The sequence below is a fragment of the Sus scrofa genome, chromosome 6 (assembly GCF_000003025.6).
Source record: "Sus scrofa isolate TJ Tabasco breed Duroc chromosome 6, Sscrofa11.1, whole genome shotgun sequence".
Classification (NCBI taxonomy): Eukaryota; Metazoa; Chordata; class Mammalia; order Artiodactyla; family Suidae; genus Sus; species Sus scrofa.
Genome location: NC_010448.4, coordinates 82,329,175 through 82,342,493, shown reverse-complemented (window position 1 = coordinate 82,342,493; position 13,319 = coordinate 82,329,175). Strand labels below are relative to the sequence as shown.

General features: G+C 40.0%; 1 protein-coding gene across 30 annotated transcripts in view; it reads right to left on the bottom strand.

Annotated features, from left to right (window-relative positions):
• Positions 1-13,319, bottom strand: part of SRRM1 (serine and arginine repetitive matrix 1) — a 38,885-nt gene that overhangs the window by 5,583 nt on the left and 19,983 nt on the right. For 15 of the 30 annotated variants that reach the window (XM_021095556.1, XM_021095557.1, XM_021095564.1 and 12 more), the window contains 6 exons: positions 10,049-10,193; positions 9,662-9,703; positions 4,547-4,657; positions 3,329-3,793; positions 2,443-2,638; positions 113-322 (listed from right to left, as the gene is read on the bottom strand). In XM_021095556.1, the coding sequence (XP_020951215.1) occupies positions 113-322; positions 2,443-2,638; positions 3,329-3,793; positions 4,547-4,657; positions 9,662-9,703; positions 10,049-10,193 (1,169 nt within the window). The remainder of the gene's footprint in view (positions 1-112; positions 323-2,442; positions 2,639-3,328; positions 3,794-4,546; positions 4,658-9,661; positions 9,704-10,048; positions 10,194-13,319) is intronic. The other 15 variants (XM_021095560.1, XM_021095562.1, XM_021095570.1 and 12 more) reach the window with 1 other exon arrangement.

Below are 13,319 nucleotides of genomic sequence, written 5' to 3'. Positions count from 1 at the left end.
AAGAGAACCGAACAGCTGGACATCCAATTACCAGAAAAAAATTACTGAGCTACTTCTCCAAACTGAATTAATTTAGCAATTTGTATAAAATTAAGACAGTATCCATAAGCACCTTCTTAGGCTCTGGCTCTGCCTCCGGTTCTTCCTGTGCTGATGTGGTTGTGGGAGCAGCAATGGCTGTAGGGGTCACAGCAGCTGCAGCGGCTGCAGCCACAGCCTTTTCCTTCTTGTGTTTTTTATGCTTCTTGTGCTTCTTATCCTTTTTATGTTTCTTATCCTTCTTTTTTTTCTTTTTCTTTCCACCTCCTTCTGGGTCTGAATTCTAGAAATCCCAGAAAAACAAAAGAAATACCATCAACATGATTAGAATTCCATCCAATTAAACATTTCATTTCCTCAGGGGAATAACCAACTGGACTAATCTCAGGATTTCATACTGCTTCACGGGGAAAGACAGCCCAGGGCTAACCTCCACTAAGAAAAGTATTCCTAAAGACGGGAACTATTGCTGAAATCAAAGACTTCTAAGAGTTGAAATGGACCTTGAAAGTAAATGATATTTAAAAAAATATCCTGAACTTACTTCACATTAAACCATGTCTCCTAACCACAAGGTAGCCCAAGTCTGACATGAGGCAGGGTCTAACCTCAGATGTAAAAGCACCATGTACAACAGAAGGAAGAAAACTCGACAAGGTCTCAGTTAAATTCTGATTTCTGAAGCTATTAAACTATTTGCCCTCAGATAAATTGCTTCACTTGTTCTGAGGCCTGTCAACCCAAAATAGCTATAATAATCCTTGACAGAGCTGTTATGAGAATTAAATAGGAATATATTTAAATTACCCATAATACCAGCACAACATGTAGGCTTTTAATAAGTAACTATTATCCTAAATACAAGGTTGTGTGAAAGCCACATCTCTAATCACCATCTGATCTATCTCTAGAATGCAGGTGGTTTATTCTTCATTATATATGTATTCCAAGTTCATGCAAAGGGTAGGCTCTGCTATAATTAAACCTAGCCTGTAATTTTTATCTTTTTTTTTTTTAATCTTTTTTTTTTTTGCTTTTTAGGGCTGCACCCACGGCATATGGAGGTTCCCAGGCTAGGGATCCAATCGGGGCTACAGCTACCAGCCTACACCACAGCCAAAGCAACCCAGGATGTGAGCTGCACCTGCGACCCACACCACAGCTCACAGCAATGCCAGATCCTTACTGAGCGAGGCCAGGGATCGAACCCGCAACCTCAAGGTTCCTAGTCGGATTTGTTTCCACTGCGCCACAACAGGAACCCCAGGTCTGTAATTTTTAAATCTCACATTTCTAAGCAATTACTTAAAATTCCTCAACCCTTTCAGTTAGTTTGCACAATAATTCAACCCTATTAAGATGAACAACTAACCATTGATTTTACACAATACATGGAACCTGCCATGATTAATGACTCACAAAGAAAGGAAAACAACTTAAGCTGATATTTTAATATCCCAATGATATTTAAACATGACAATGTAGAAACAAACATGTCATTCTTATTTACTTAGCTTGCCAAAGACTTACATGGGACAATAAAGTACTTCCCATTCCAGCTAGTATTTCATAAGCTGCAAGATTCTTTTTATGAAAGAAATAATTTATTTCCATGTTAGGAAAAATCAGAGCCTTAAAATGTGAAGAAGAAAAATTAAAATCACTCATCATTCTCCTAACATGTAACCACTGTTGGTATCCCTCTTGCGACATACCTTTCCTTTATAAAAAGGGTCTTCTTTTTTTTTTGGCTGCCCCACGACATATTAAGTTCCCAGGATCACATCTGAGCCACAGTTGTGACAACTGGCAATGCCAGATCTTTTAACCACTGTGCTGGGCCAGGAATTGAACCTTTGTCCTGGTGCTGCAGAGACACCGCCAATCTCACTGCATCACAGTGGGAACTCTGTCCTTTATAAAAATGGAATCATACTGATGGACATGATCTAAGATCAAAACTTACTGCCTGATCATAACTATCCTAAAACCTTTCAAACACCAGAGAAAACAGCAAAAATGCCAAGCTATTTTCTCCCAACATAATAGATTCATGGATATTTTTCCCTGTTTTTTTCCTAAATTTTCTACATAGTCCAATCTTGACCAACAAGATTATAGAATTTAATATAATAGGATTAGACATACTGCAAATTAATGGATGTCTAGAGTATTGAGCATGGACTATGAAATAACCACTACCACTTATTTTGTGCCTCCTTTTGAAGTCCATCGTGGCTCAGTGGGTTAAGGATCTGGCATTGCTGCTGCTATATGGCATGGGTTTCATCCCTGGCCCAGGACTTCCACATGCCGTGGGTGCTCTGAACCATAAAAGACAAATTCTCTCCTTCAAAGTGACCATGTACAATTATAAAGGATGCTCAAACAGGGCAGACATACCCTTGCCGGTGATGGGCTTGGTGTCGGGCTTTTAGCCTTTTTGACTGGTACTGCTGGTGACCAGTTGGTAGAAGGTGACTGAGACTGGACAGGAGATGGAGGTGCTGGGGGTTTTTTAGCTGCTGGCTCAGGAGATCCCGAGACAGATCGAGAAGATGAGACCCTCCTTACTGACTGAGGGCTTGGTGAGGCAACTCTAAAAAAAGGAAAAAAAAAGGAAAAAATAAAAGTTACTGTCCAAAAAGATATCCTTCTTTCTTAAGAGAAAAAGACCAACTACCATTAAAAACCGGATCTAAATTTTAAATATTTTATAGCACTTAGTTTGCTGGTTGTCTATACTAATACCTAACGAATTTGTATCATCTAAGACTGCTGGAGAGTAGCTCAAGTCCCACAATGCCCTATCTATTCTGTTAATGATCCTTCCTGTATGAAATGAGGAATGCCAGCTCCTATTTAAGACTGCTTTCATCGGTCTTACATAGACATGAAAGAAATATGCTACGTATCACTTCAAAGCTAGGTTTGGAAGCACAATCCTCAATAAACTTGCTACCTCTGAGATCCAAGTAAAATTCTATGACATTTAAAACTGAAAAGAAGGTCCAGCACAGGGAAATGTGTGCGACTAGGTTGCTTTGCTGTACAACAAAACTTGACAAAACAGTATAAATCAACTATACTTTAAAAAACTAAGAAAAAAAAAAAAAAAACAGAAAAGAATCTATGAAACAAACAGCAGTACTCAGTGTCTTAAACATTTGTATTCACAGCTATTCTTTTATGTGACTTCCCAGTAAACAGGGGGTGGGAAGCTTCTAAACATGAAGAACTACACAGGTTAAAAGTGTTCCTAACCAAAAAAAGCATAAAATATTTTTACTTTTTTGTCTTTTTGGGTTCCGGAGTCCTGGAGACTCTCCTAATGGGCCTAGAACTTGGAGATGGGGACTGCCTTCTTTGGGGTGATGACGATGCTCCTCTTCGAGCAGGCGGAGGACTTGAGCAAGTCTGCGGAGCTCGAGGCCGTGGTGAGGGCGAATGCCGTTTGTTTGGTTGTGGTGACCGGGCTTCCCGGGTAGACCGGCTTGGGGAAGGCCCTTTCCTATGCTTTGATGACAATGAAGGTGAACGTCTCTTAGTGACTGGGGAGCTTCTTTGTTTGGGAGGTGGCGAATGGGAGACCCGACGCTTTGGTGGCGGAGATGGTGATGCCCTTCGTTTAGGGGGAGGAGGGGGTGACGCTGTTCTTCTCTTTGGAGGTGGAGAAGGAGAGTATCTCCTCTGTATTGGAGGAGAGTATCTTCTTGGGGAAGGTGAGCGTCGACGTGGGGGAGGAGAAGGAGTCCTAGGAAAAAAACAACATTAGGAGTTCCCGTTGTGGCTCAGTGGTTAGTTGAATCTGACTAGCATCCATGAGAACGCAGGTTCAAGCCCTGGCCTCTATCAGTGGGTTAAGGATCGGCTATGGTATAGGTCACAGACTTGGCTCGGATCCCCATTGCTGTGGCTGTGGTATAGGCTGGCAGCTATAGCTGAGATTTGACCCCTAGCCTGGGAACCTCCATATACCCCAAGTGCGGCCCTAAAAGGCAAAAACAAAACGAAATGAAACAAAACCAAAAAACCCCACAAACATTAAGCTGAGAAGTCCAAGAAACTAAAGAAATATAATGCAAAGAAAACTATGCACTCACAGCACTAGACAAACAGAATTCCCAGTGGAAATGCAATACCTTCACTTTCATTTAAGGTTAAAACAAAACAAAACAAAACTCTTAGTAAATTCCTATTTATGCTAGATGACTACAAACAGGGCATTCTGGTTAATTGTGAAATTTTAGTTCAAACTGAATTCAAGTTTGTCGAAAGTCATTCAGCACAGGAGTTCCCGTCTTGCCGCAGTGGAAACAAATCAGACTAGGAACCATGAGGTTGTGGGTTCGATCCCTGGCCTCGCTCACTGGGTTAAGGATCCATTATTCATATAAATGGAACTGTAGAACGATGTACTTTGTAAACAGGTAAGCAATGCAACTCACATAAAATATTTCAATCACAAAGATTAAAAGTTGCCCTACTAGCATTTCCAATAAAGTACCTTCGTCGTGGTGGTGGCGTGGGAGACCTGCGTCGTCGAGGTGGAGGAGCAGGAGAGGGAGAACGTCGCCTTCTGGTGGGTGGTGGGGAAGGACTTCTCCTCCGTCTACCACTAAACCAAAAAAACAGTTGATTCAGAGTCAGCAGCATTTATAATTGAGGGGTCAAGATAATTTAGTTTCAACCACTGTTACCCCAAAGTGCAGCAACTGTCATTCTCTCCCTCAGAGCAGTCTTATACAAACTAGTGTAGTCAAGGCCCTGGGTACGGAACAGAATTTATAAGTAAATAAATAAAGTGATTTACTTGTGTCAAGGGCAATAATTTTTGTCTTGTGAAACTTGTTTCAGTACGTAAATATGCAGTCTGGGTCATGATATAAAACATTCTTAACATGAAAGAAAGTGAAAAAAGTTGAAAATACTGCCTTAGAGCACTGCTTTTCAATTGTAATGTTCAGCAGAAACAGCTGGGGGAGTTCTCTTGGTGGCTCAGCGGAAACAAATCTGACCAGTATCCACAAGGAAGAAGGTTTGCTCCCTGGCCTCGCTCAGTGGGTTAAGGATCTGGCGTGGCTGTGAGCTGTAGTGTAGGTCACAGATGTGACTTGGATCCCATGTTGCTCTGGCTGTGGTACAGGCTGGCAGCTGCAGCTCAGATTTGATCCCTAACCTGGGAACCTCCATAAGCTTTAGGTGTCGCCCTAAAAAGACAAAAGAAAAAGAAAAGCTTCAAAGCTTATTTTAACTTTGTGTTCACTAAGTCTGGGCTATGGTCTAGTGGTACATATTCTTTTTTTTTTTTTTTTTTGGTCTTTTTAGGGCCACATGTGCTGCATATGGAAGTTCCTAGGCTAGGGGTCGAATCAGAGCTGCAGCTCCTGGCATACACCACAGCCACAGCAATGCCAGACCCAGGCTGCATCTACAACCTACACCACTGCTCATAGCAACCCCAGATCTTTAATCAATTGAGTGGGGACAGGGATCAAACCCACACCCTCATGGATACTAGTCAGGTTGTTACCACTGAGCCACAATGTCAACACCAAGCTGATATATGATAAAAGCATTCTCCAGGTGATTGATTCCTTGTTAGGAACAACTGCTTTAAAGCCTAGAAAAATACAATGTTGTAATACAGAAATTTAAAATTTAAAGTCATCAGTGGTTTTAAGGCTCCAAATCTGGGTATTACTGCTACAAATTATTGATTTTTTTTCTTTTTGATATATTCCCACGGGTTGAGTTGCACAGTATTAACTAAAAACACTACCCTAAATACAAAGGACCAAACTGTCTGAGCAATGACAACATCATTGGGGACAAAGTGGTTAAAATATAGATAAAACTCACAGACCTTAATTCTGAGCTGTTAACACAAAAAGCACACATGAAATATATGATAAACCAACTACACTCTAAGTTCTAACAGTCTCCCAGTAGACTCAAATACCAAGTCAGTTTGCCATCTGTTAGCTAAATTTGTGTATTCAAAGTAGTCAAATATTGTACAACTGACCCTTTAACAATGCCTATGTGGGTGCAAGAGGGCAGGTAGTTACCAGCACTGAATATGTGCAGTTGAAAACCTCCAAACAACTTTAGAGTTGACCCTCTGTATCCAGATTCTGCACTAGCAGACTCAACCAACCAAGGATCATGTAGCATATACCACAATATGCATTTATTGGGGAAAAAAAAAAATCACGTCTACGTGGACTTGCATGTTCAAAAGCAGACTGTTCAAGGGTCAACTATAATTAGTTCTTAATTTCTTGTCCAGTAAAGGATTGATGTTTCCTGTGAACCTGGAAACATTCTCTAAAGTTTACTTGTCTTTTTTAGGGCTGCACCTGTGGCATACAGAGGTTCCCAAGCTAGGAACCTCAGCGGCCGGCTTACACCACAGCCACAGCAACACCAGATCTGAGCCACATCTTCGACCTACACGACAGTTCATGGCAACACCGGATCCTTAATCCACTGAGCAAGGCCAGGGATCGAACCCCAACCCTATCTTCATGGACGCTAGCTGGATTCTTAATCCGCTGAGCCACAATAGGAACTCAAGCTTACTGGTCTTGATTCCTCATTAAAACTAAGAACAGTTCTGTTACAAGAAAAATGAAACCTCTCAAATTCATTAATAACTCTGCTTATGCCTTGTAAGGATGAAGACTTCACTTTGAACAGATTTAAAATAAAAACTAAAAAAAGCAATATATCAAGACAGATAAACTTTAGACAAAACGTAGACCACCAAACTATTAATTACAAGAAAGAACAGTAAAGGAGAAGTTACTTTACTAGCAGGGCTAATCTGAGAATTACACAACCTAGAGAAACAAGATGGACCACAGTACTGTAGTCAATAGGTAACGAAGAGTTCAAATGAGAAAAGTCATTTGGGTTTTGATTCAAAAAGAAGAAAAAGGTTTACGCTCACAAACTCTGAGAATGAGATGATAGAAAGTAGAACTCCCAATGTGTTATCAGTATGTATAATAGCGTAAGAGGCTCTTACCGTTGAATATGTGGCTTCTTTTCAAAATATCTCATTAAACAAGAGGGCTTAGGTTAGAATCTATTATGAAACTCTAATGACCTGAGATACTTATACTGTGCTTCAGTTTCATTTGTAAAATGAAAGGCCTATTTACATAACTAAAAGGTCCCTTTCAGTGATAACTTTCAATGTCCTAGGTTTCCATGTGAGAAAAATAACCACAAGAGAATGAGAACAAATAAAACCATAACCAAACTAGCATACTTAAGGAACTACATAAGAAAAATCATTTGTAACTAGTTTTTTTTTTTTTTTTTAAGCATAAGTCATCTTTCTTTCTTTCTTTCTTTGTCTTTTTGCCATTTCTTGAGCCACTCCGGCAGCATATGGAGGTTCCCAGGCTAGGGGTCAAATCTGAGCTGTAGCTGCTGGCCCACACCACGTCCACAGCAACTCGGGATCCGAGCTGCGTCTGCAACCTACACCACAGCTCACGGCAACGCTGGATCCTTAACCCACTGAGTAAGGCCAGGGATCGAACCTGCAACCTCATGGTTCCTAGTCGGATTGGTTAACCACTGAGCCACGACGGGAACTCCCATAACTAGAATCTTGACACCCAGTGGCTCTACGACCTGAAGGCTACAGGTTCTTACCTGAGCTGAAAAGGCACACAGTTCAGGGGTTTTAAAAAAAGGGGGTAAATATTTTCTAGTTATCTACTTTCAACTCAAGCCCTCAACTGTATGTATAAGTCTGCCACCCAAATTGTTCAAGAACCAGTTTCAATAAGCCTGAATACATCAAGTAGCCATCCTCCCTGGAGTATGTAGGAATAGACAAGTCTTATCAGAATGAGATAGGTGCTATCGCTGAAGAGATCTCTTCAGAAAAACCTCACTTCAGGAGTTCCTGTCGTGGCTCAGTGGTTAATGAATCTGACTAGGAACCATAAGGTTGCAGATTTGATCCCTGGCCTTGCTCAGTGGGTTGAGGATCTGGCGTTGCCGTGAGCTGTGGTGTAGGTCGCAGACACGGTCAGATCCCACGTTGTTGTGGCTCTGGAATAGGCCCTTGGCTATAGCTACAATTGGACCCCTAGCCTGGGAACCTCCATATGCCGAGAGTGGGGCCCTAGAAAAGACAAAAAGACAAAAAAGACAAAAAAAAAAAAAAAAAAAAAAGCACCAATTAAAAAAAAAAAAAAAGAAAAACCTCGCTTTACTAGTAATGGTAAATGAAGACAAGAAGTTACAGATTCAACAACTGCCTCTTTAAGTATGATCAGTATGCCTTTTAGCTGTTAGGGAACGAGTGTTCAATACCCAAAATGTTGTTTTTCAACCTTCAAACTTAATATATGAAATATTCAAAGCCAGACTGTACTTTCTTTAAGAAAAATACAATAAATACTAAAGTATGATTTCAAATAATTCCTCCTCCCATCTCTAAATCCTAGATACCTGGGGCAATTCCCAGCATCATTAACTATACTAGGGGGAAAAAGAGAAGAAATGTTAACCACTAACCTGATTTTGTAAAGACTTTTTAGCTGTTGTATTACCACTTTTGCCAAAGCAAGGGATAATTACACCTGGGAACAGAATACCTTTGCATCGAAATTTTTAAAAAGGTTTTAATTTTTTATTGTCAAGTAAGTTACTTCCACAGCAAACACACTGCTTTGTTCCATCATAAACATTGCCAACTGATTCCAAAAGAACCTTTCCAAGAAAACACTTATTAGTGAGACTATCTAAAAAACAACACAACTTCAAAAACTGAGCTATAAATAGGGCAATGTGATGTTTCAGGAAGGATAAACGCTTAAGAAATTTAGTGGCAGCAAAGACCCACAAGGCAGAAGACTAACAAAGACAGTGAAATGGTATGTAAATGGCACAGGTCTAAGATACAGCTTTGTCACTCTGTAACCCTAAGAAACTCACTTTACTACTTCTGGGCCCATTTTCTCACTTACGAGATATGCCTAAATTAGAGATTTCTGTGTATCACCCAGTTCTAAAATGTTAAAGCTTTATGGTCACAAAGACACTGATGATCAAAAAAGCTTCCATAGGATATGCAACCTACCTTTCTACCATAGGAAATTAAATAGGGCCAAAGCCCTACAATCATTTTTATCTTCTAAATATCTCTCTCAAGTTTCCTTGTCTTCCCTAAAGTGACCACAAAGTACCTCCCCACTAAATCTAAGAAGCTATTATTATCCAATCTCTTGATCTAAATTCAAATGATGCTCTGAAATGAACACTGTGTATACACTTCTATCATTAATCTGATGTGTAAGGAAATCTAATCAAGGGAGTTCCCTGGGGGTCTAGTGGTTAGGACTCAGCGCTTTTATGCTGTGGTCCAGGTTCAATCCCTGGTCTGGGAACTGAGATACAGTATCAAGCCTCAGGCAAAAAAAGGAAGAGAAAGAAAAGAGAAAAACAGAAAAAAGAAAAAGAAAGAAAATCAAACCAAGAACAAGTAAGGAACTTCTCCACTATACATCTAGGAATGGGATGTTACCTAAACAGTAAATTAAGTCACTAAAACTTTCACATGTAACCCTAATTTACAAAATAGTGTCTAACCAACCTTTTGGTCATTGGCGATTGCCATCGCTTTCCCATCTGCATCCTGAGAGCAGTGGAGAAAAACAAGTGTCAAGAATTCCATTCACCAAATTAATCACTTTAATGGTGTTAGGTATCACTAATGGAGATTTTTCTTTTTTAAAACATGTTCAAAGATGGTCAGAAGTTAATGCTATGATTTAACTGGTCTGTTCTAGTCATGCACACATACAAAAGTTACTAGGCTTTCATTAAATAGTAATGACCACTGAACAAAGAAAACCCAAATACCCCCAAATCTGACTATCTCTTATTGTGGGTCCCTGAAATGAAGAAGTTACCAAATTCTAAACAAGCCCATAGCCCATCCCATAAGTTTTATCACAACTGCAGAACACCAAGACATTACCGAGGGGAAGTCTCTTTCTGGCGCTTTCGAGGTGATGGAGAGGCACTCCGGGAAGGGGTATGTCTCCGCCGCCTGCCAACCTCACCATTTTTCACGTGGGACCTTTTGGGTCGCTCGTCTTCTGAGGAAGAGGAGGAGCCAGAATCTACAACCATACAATAAATAAAAATTAACATTAGGTCTATGCTTAAGAATCTAGTTTTCTGAATCTAAGCAGAATATCTAAGTTAGCAAATCGAGTCCACTAACATTAGCAAGCACATACACAAGCCATCAGTTCTGAACAATAAACATCCTTACTATTATATAATTAAGTTATACAAATCATTTCCACAGCACAATCCAACAAGACACAAGGGTCCCTAAGAATTTTAACAATTTTCCAAATAACTAAGTACAGCTTCAAAAGCATCTCAAGGATTTCCCTGGTGGCTCAGTGGGTTACAGATCCAGCATGGTCACTGCTGTGACAGGGGTTCAATCCCTCACCCAGGAACTTTCACCTGTTGTGGATGTGGCCTAAAACAACAATGAAAAATTGTTTTAAAAAAACAACAGGTACATAAAAAACAAAAACAAAAAAACAACAGGTACAATTACTTAATTCTTCTTCTTCTTGCTTTTTTTTTTTTTTTTTTTTTTTTTTTAGGACCGTATCTGTGACATATGGAAGTTCCCCAGACTAGGGTCGAATTGGAGCTGCAGCTGCTGGCCACAGCAATGCCAGATCCTTAACCCACTGAGCAAGGCCAGGGACCAAACCCAAATCGCCATGGATACTAGTCAGGTTCATTATGGCTGGGCCACAGTGGGAACTTCTGGGCCACAATGGAACTCTGCTATTAATTCTTATTATTCTATGCACTTATACTTTTGGCCACGCCTGTGGTACGCAGAAGTTTCTGGCCCGGGGATTGAATGTCCAACACAGCAGTGACAATGCCAGATCCCTAACCCACTGAGCCACCAAAGAAATCCACTCTATGTACTTTTAAGGCTACTGAAATTCTTACTAGGGTTTAAATAATTTACTTCCATATCCCAATCATTTATTAAACATACAAAATGCATGTGAAATTTCCTACAGCCCTGGTAGCAATCTAGGACTGTAAAGAGAAAAAGGCTGTTTGCATATGGTTTCCTTAAGTTAAAATAACAAGTCCCAACAACCCAATGTCCAAAACTTATATGCATTTTCAAACATTTCCACAACTAACATCATCTTCAACAAGTTCCCTTTAGAGATTCCTTAAACTATAAATACAGGTACTTTTTTGGGTAATAGTTTTTAAATATAATCTTTAAGGATTAGTCATTTACTTTTTTAAAGAGCACAGAAAAATGTGTATTTCATTATACTTCATGTAAGATTATATTAAATAACCAAAAGTAAAAATCACTGTTTAATTTGCTTAGTTGATATTTTACCTTATTAATAAATACAAGTTCATTTTGATTTTTTTTGGATTTCAAGGCAACAGAAAACATTTTCAGTCAATTTTAATTATTTTCCAGAGCGCTGATGTAATGACATTTTTTAAAAAGCTTTTTGAAAATATTTATATTCCAGAAGGCATCTCTGATTTAAAGTCATACAACTATAAACCAGTTCATGGAAAGAGTGGTAAAATTAAAATTCAAGGAACTATTTAAAGGGGGGAAGGGAGTTCCCTGGTGGCTTACTGGGTCAAGGATCCAGTCTTGTCACTGCTGTGGTACAAGTTCAATTCCTGGCCGGGGAACTTCTGTGTGCCCTGAGTGCAGCACACGCGTGTGCACACACACTCATAAAGAGCTGCAAAAGCAGTATAGCTTTTAACTGATTTAATGCCACTGTGGGATGCTTTGATTCCCATTTTATAAATGAAAAGTACTGCCTAGACTCAGGCACGAATATCAATTGAGCTAATAAAATCAGGATTTATGGTTCAAAAAGCTGTGCACACAGCAAAGGAAACCCTAAACAAAACGAAAAGACACCCCACAGAATGGGAGAAAATCTTTGCAAATGAATCAACTGACAAGGGATTAATCTCCAAAATTTATAAACACCTTCTGCAGCTCCATACCAAAAAAAAACAAAAAACCCTATCAAAAAATGGACAGAAGATCTAAACAGACAGCTCTCCAAAGACATACATATGGCCAAAAAACACATGAAAAGATGTTCAACATCACTCATTATTAGAGAAATGCAAGGCAAAACCACTATGAGGTACCACCTTACACCAGCCAGAATGGCCATCATCAAAGTCTACAAACACTTAAGTGCTGGAGAGGATGTGGAGGAAAAGGAACCCTAGTACACTGTTGGTGGGATTGTAAATTGGTGCAACCACTGTGGAAAACAGTATGGCGATTCCTCAGAACACTAAAAATAAAACTATGATTTGATCCAGCAATCCCACTCCTGGGCATCTATCCAGAGAAAACCATGACTCGCAAAGACACATGTACTCCGATGTTCATTGCAGCACTATTTACAACAGCCAAGACATGGAAACAACCTAAATGTCTACCGACAGAGGAGTGGATCAAGATGTGGTACATACACACAATGGAATATTACTCAGCCATTAAAAGGAACGAAATATCAGCATTTTTAGCAACATAGATGGACCTAGAAATTATCATGCTAAGTGAAGTCAGCCATACAATGAGACACCAACATCAAATGCTTTCACTGACATGTGGAATCTGAAAAAAGGACAGACTGATCTTCTTTGCAGAACAGACGCTGACTCATAGACATTGAAAAACTTATGAGGAGACAGTGTGGGGGAGTGGGGGGTTGTACTTGGGTTGTGGGATGGAAATCCTGTGAAATTGGATTGTGATGATCATTATACAACACAGATGTGATAAAGATAAAAAAAAAAGCTGTGCACATACTTTTTAGTTCAGAAATTCCACTTGTAATTATTATCTTATAGGCATACTACACAAACAGATAAACATACACACACACAGACACACTAGAAACAGTCTAAATGTCCAAATAGGCAAGTGGATTATAGTATTAAAAAAATATTTAGGAGTTCCCGTCGTGGCGCAGTGGTTAACGAATCCGATTAGGAACCATGAGGTTGCGGGTTCGGTCCCTGTCCTTGCTCAGTGGGTTAACGATCCGGCGTTGCCGTGAGCTGTGGTGTAGGTTGCAGACGCGGCTCGGATCCCGCGTTGCTGTGGCTCTGGTGTAGGCCGGTGGCTACAGCTCCGATTCAACCCCTAGCCTGGGAACCTCCATATGCCGTGGGAGCAGCCCAAGAAA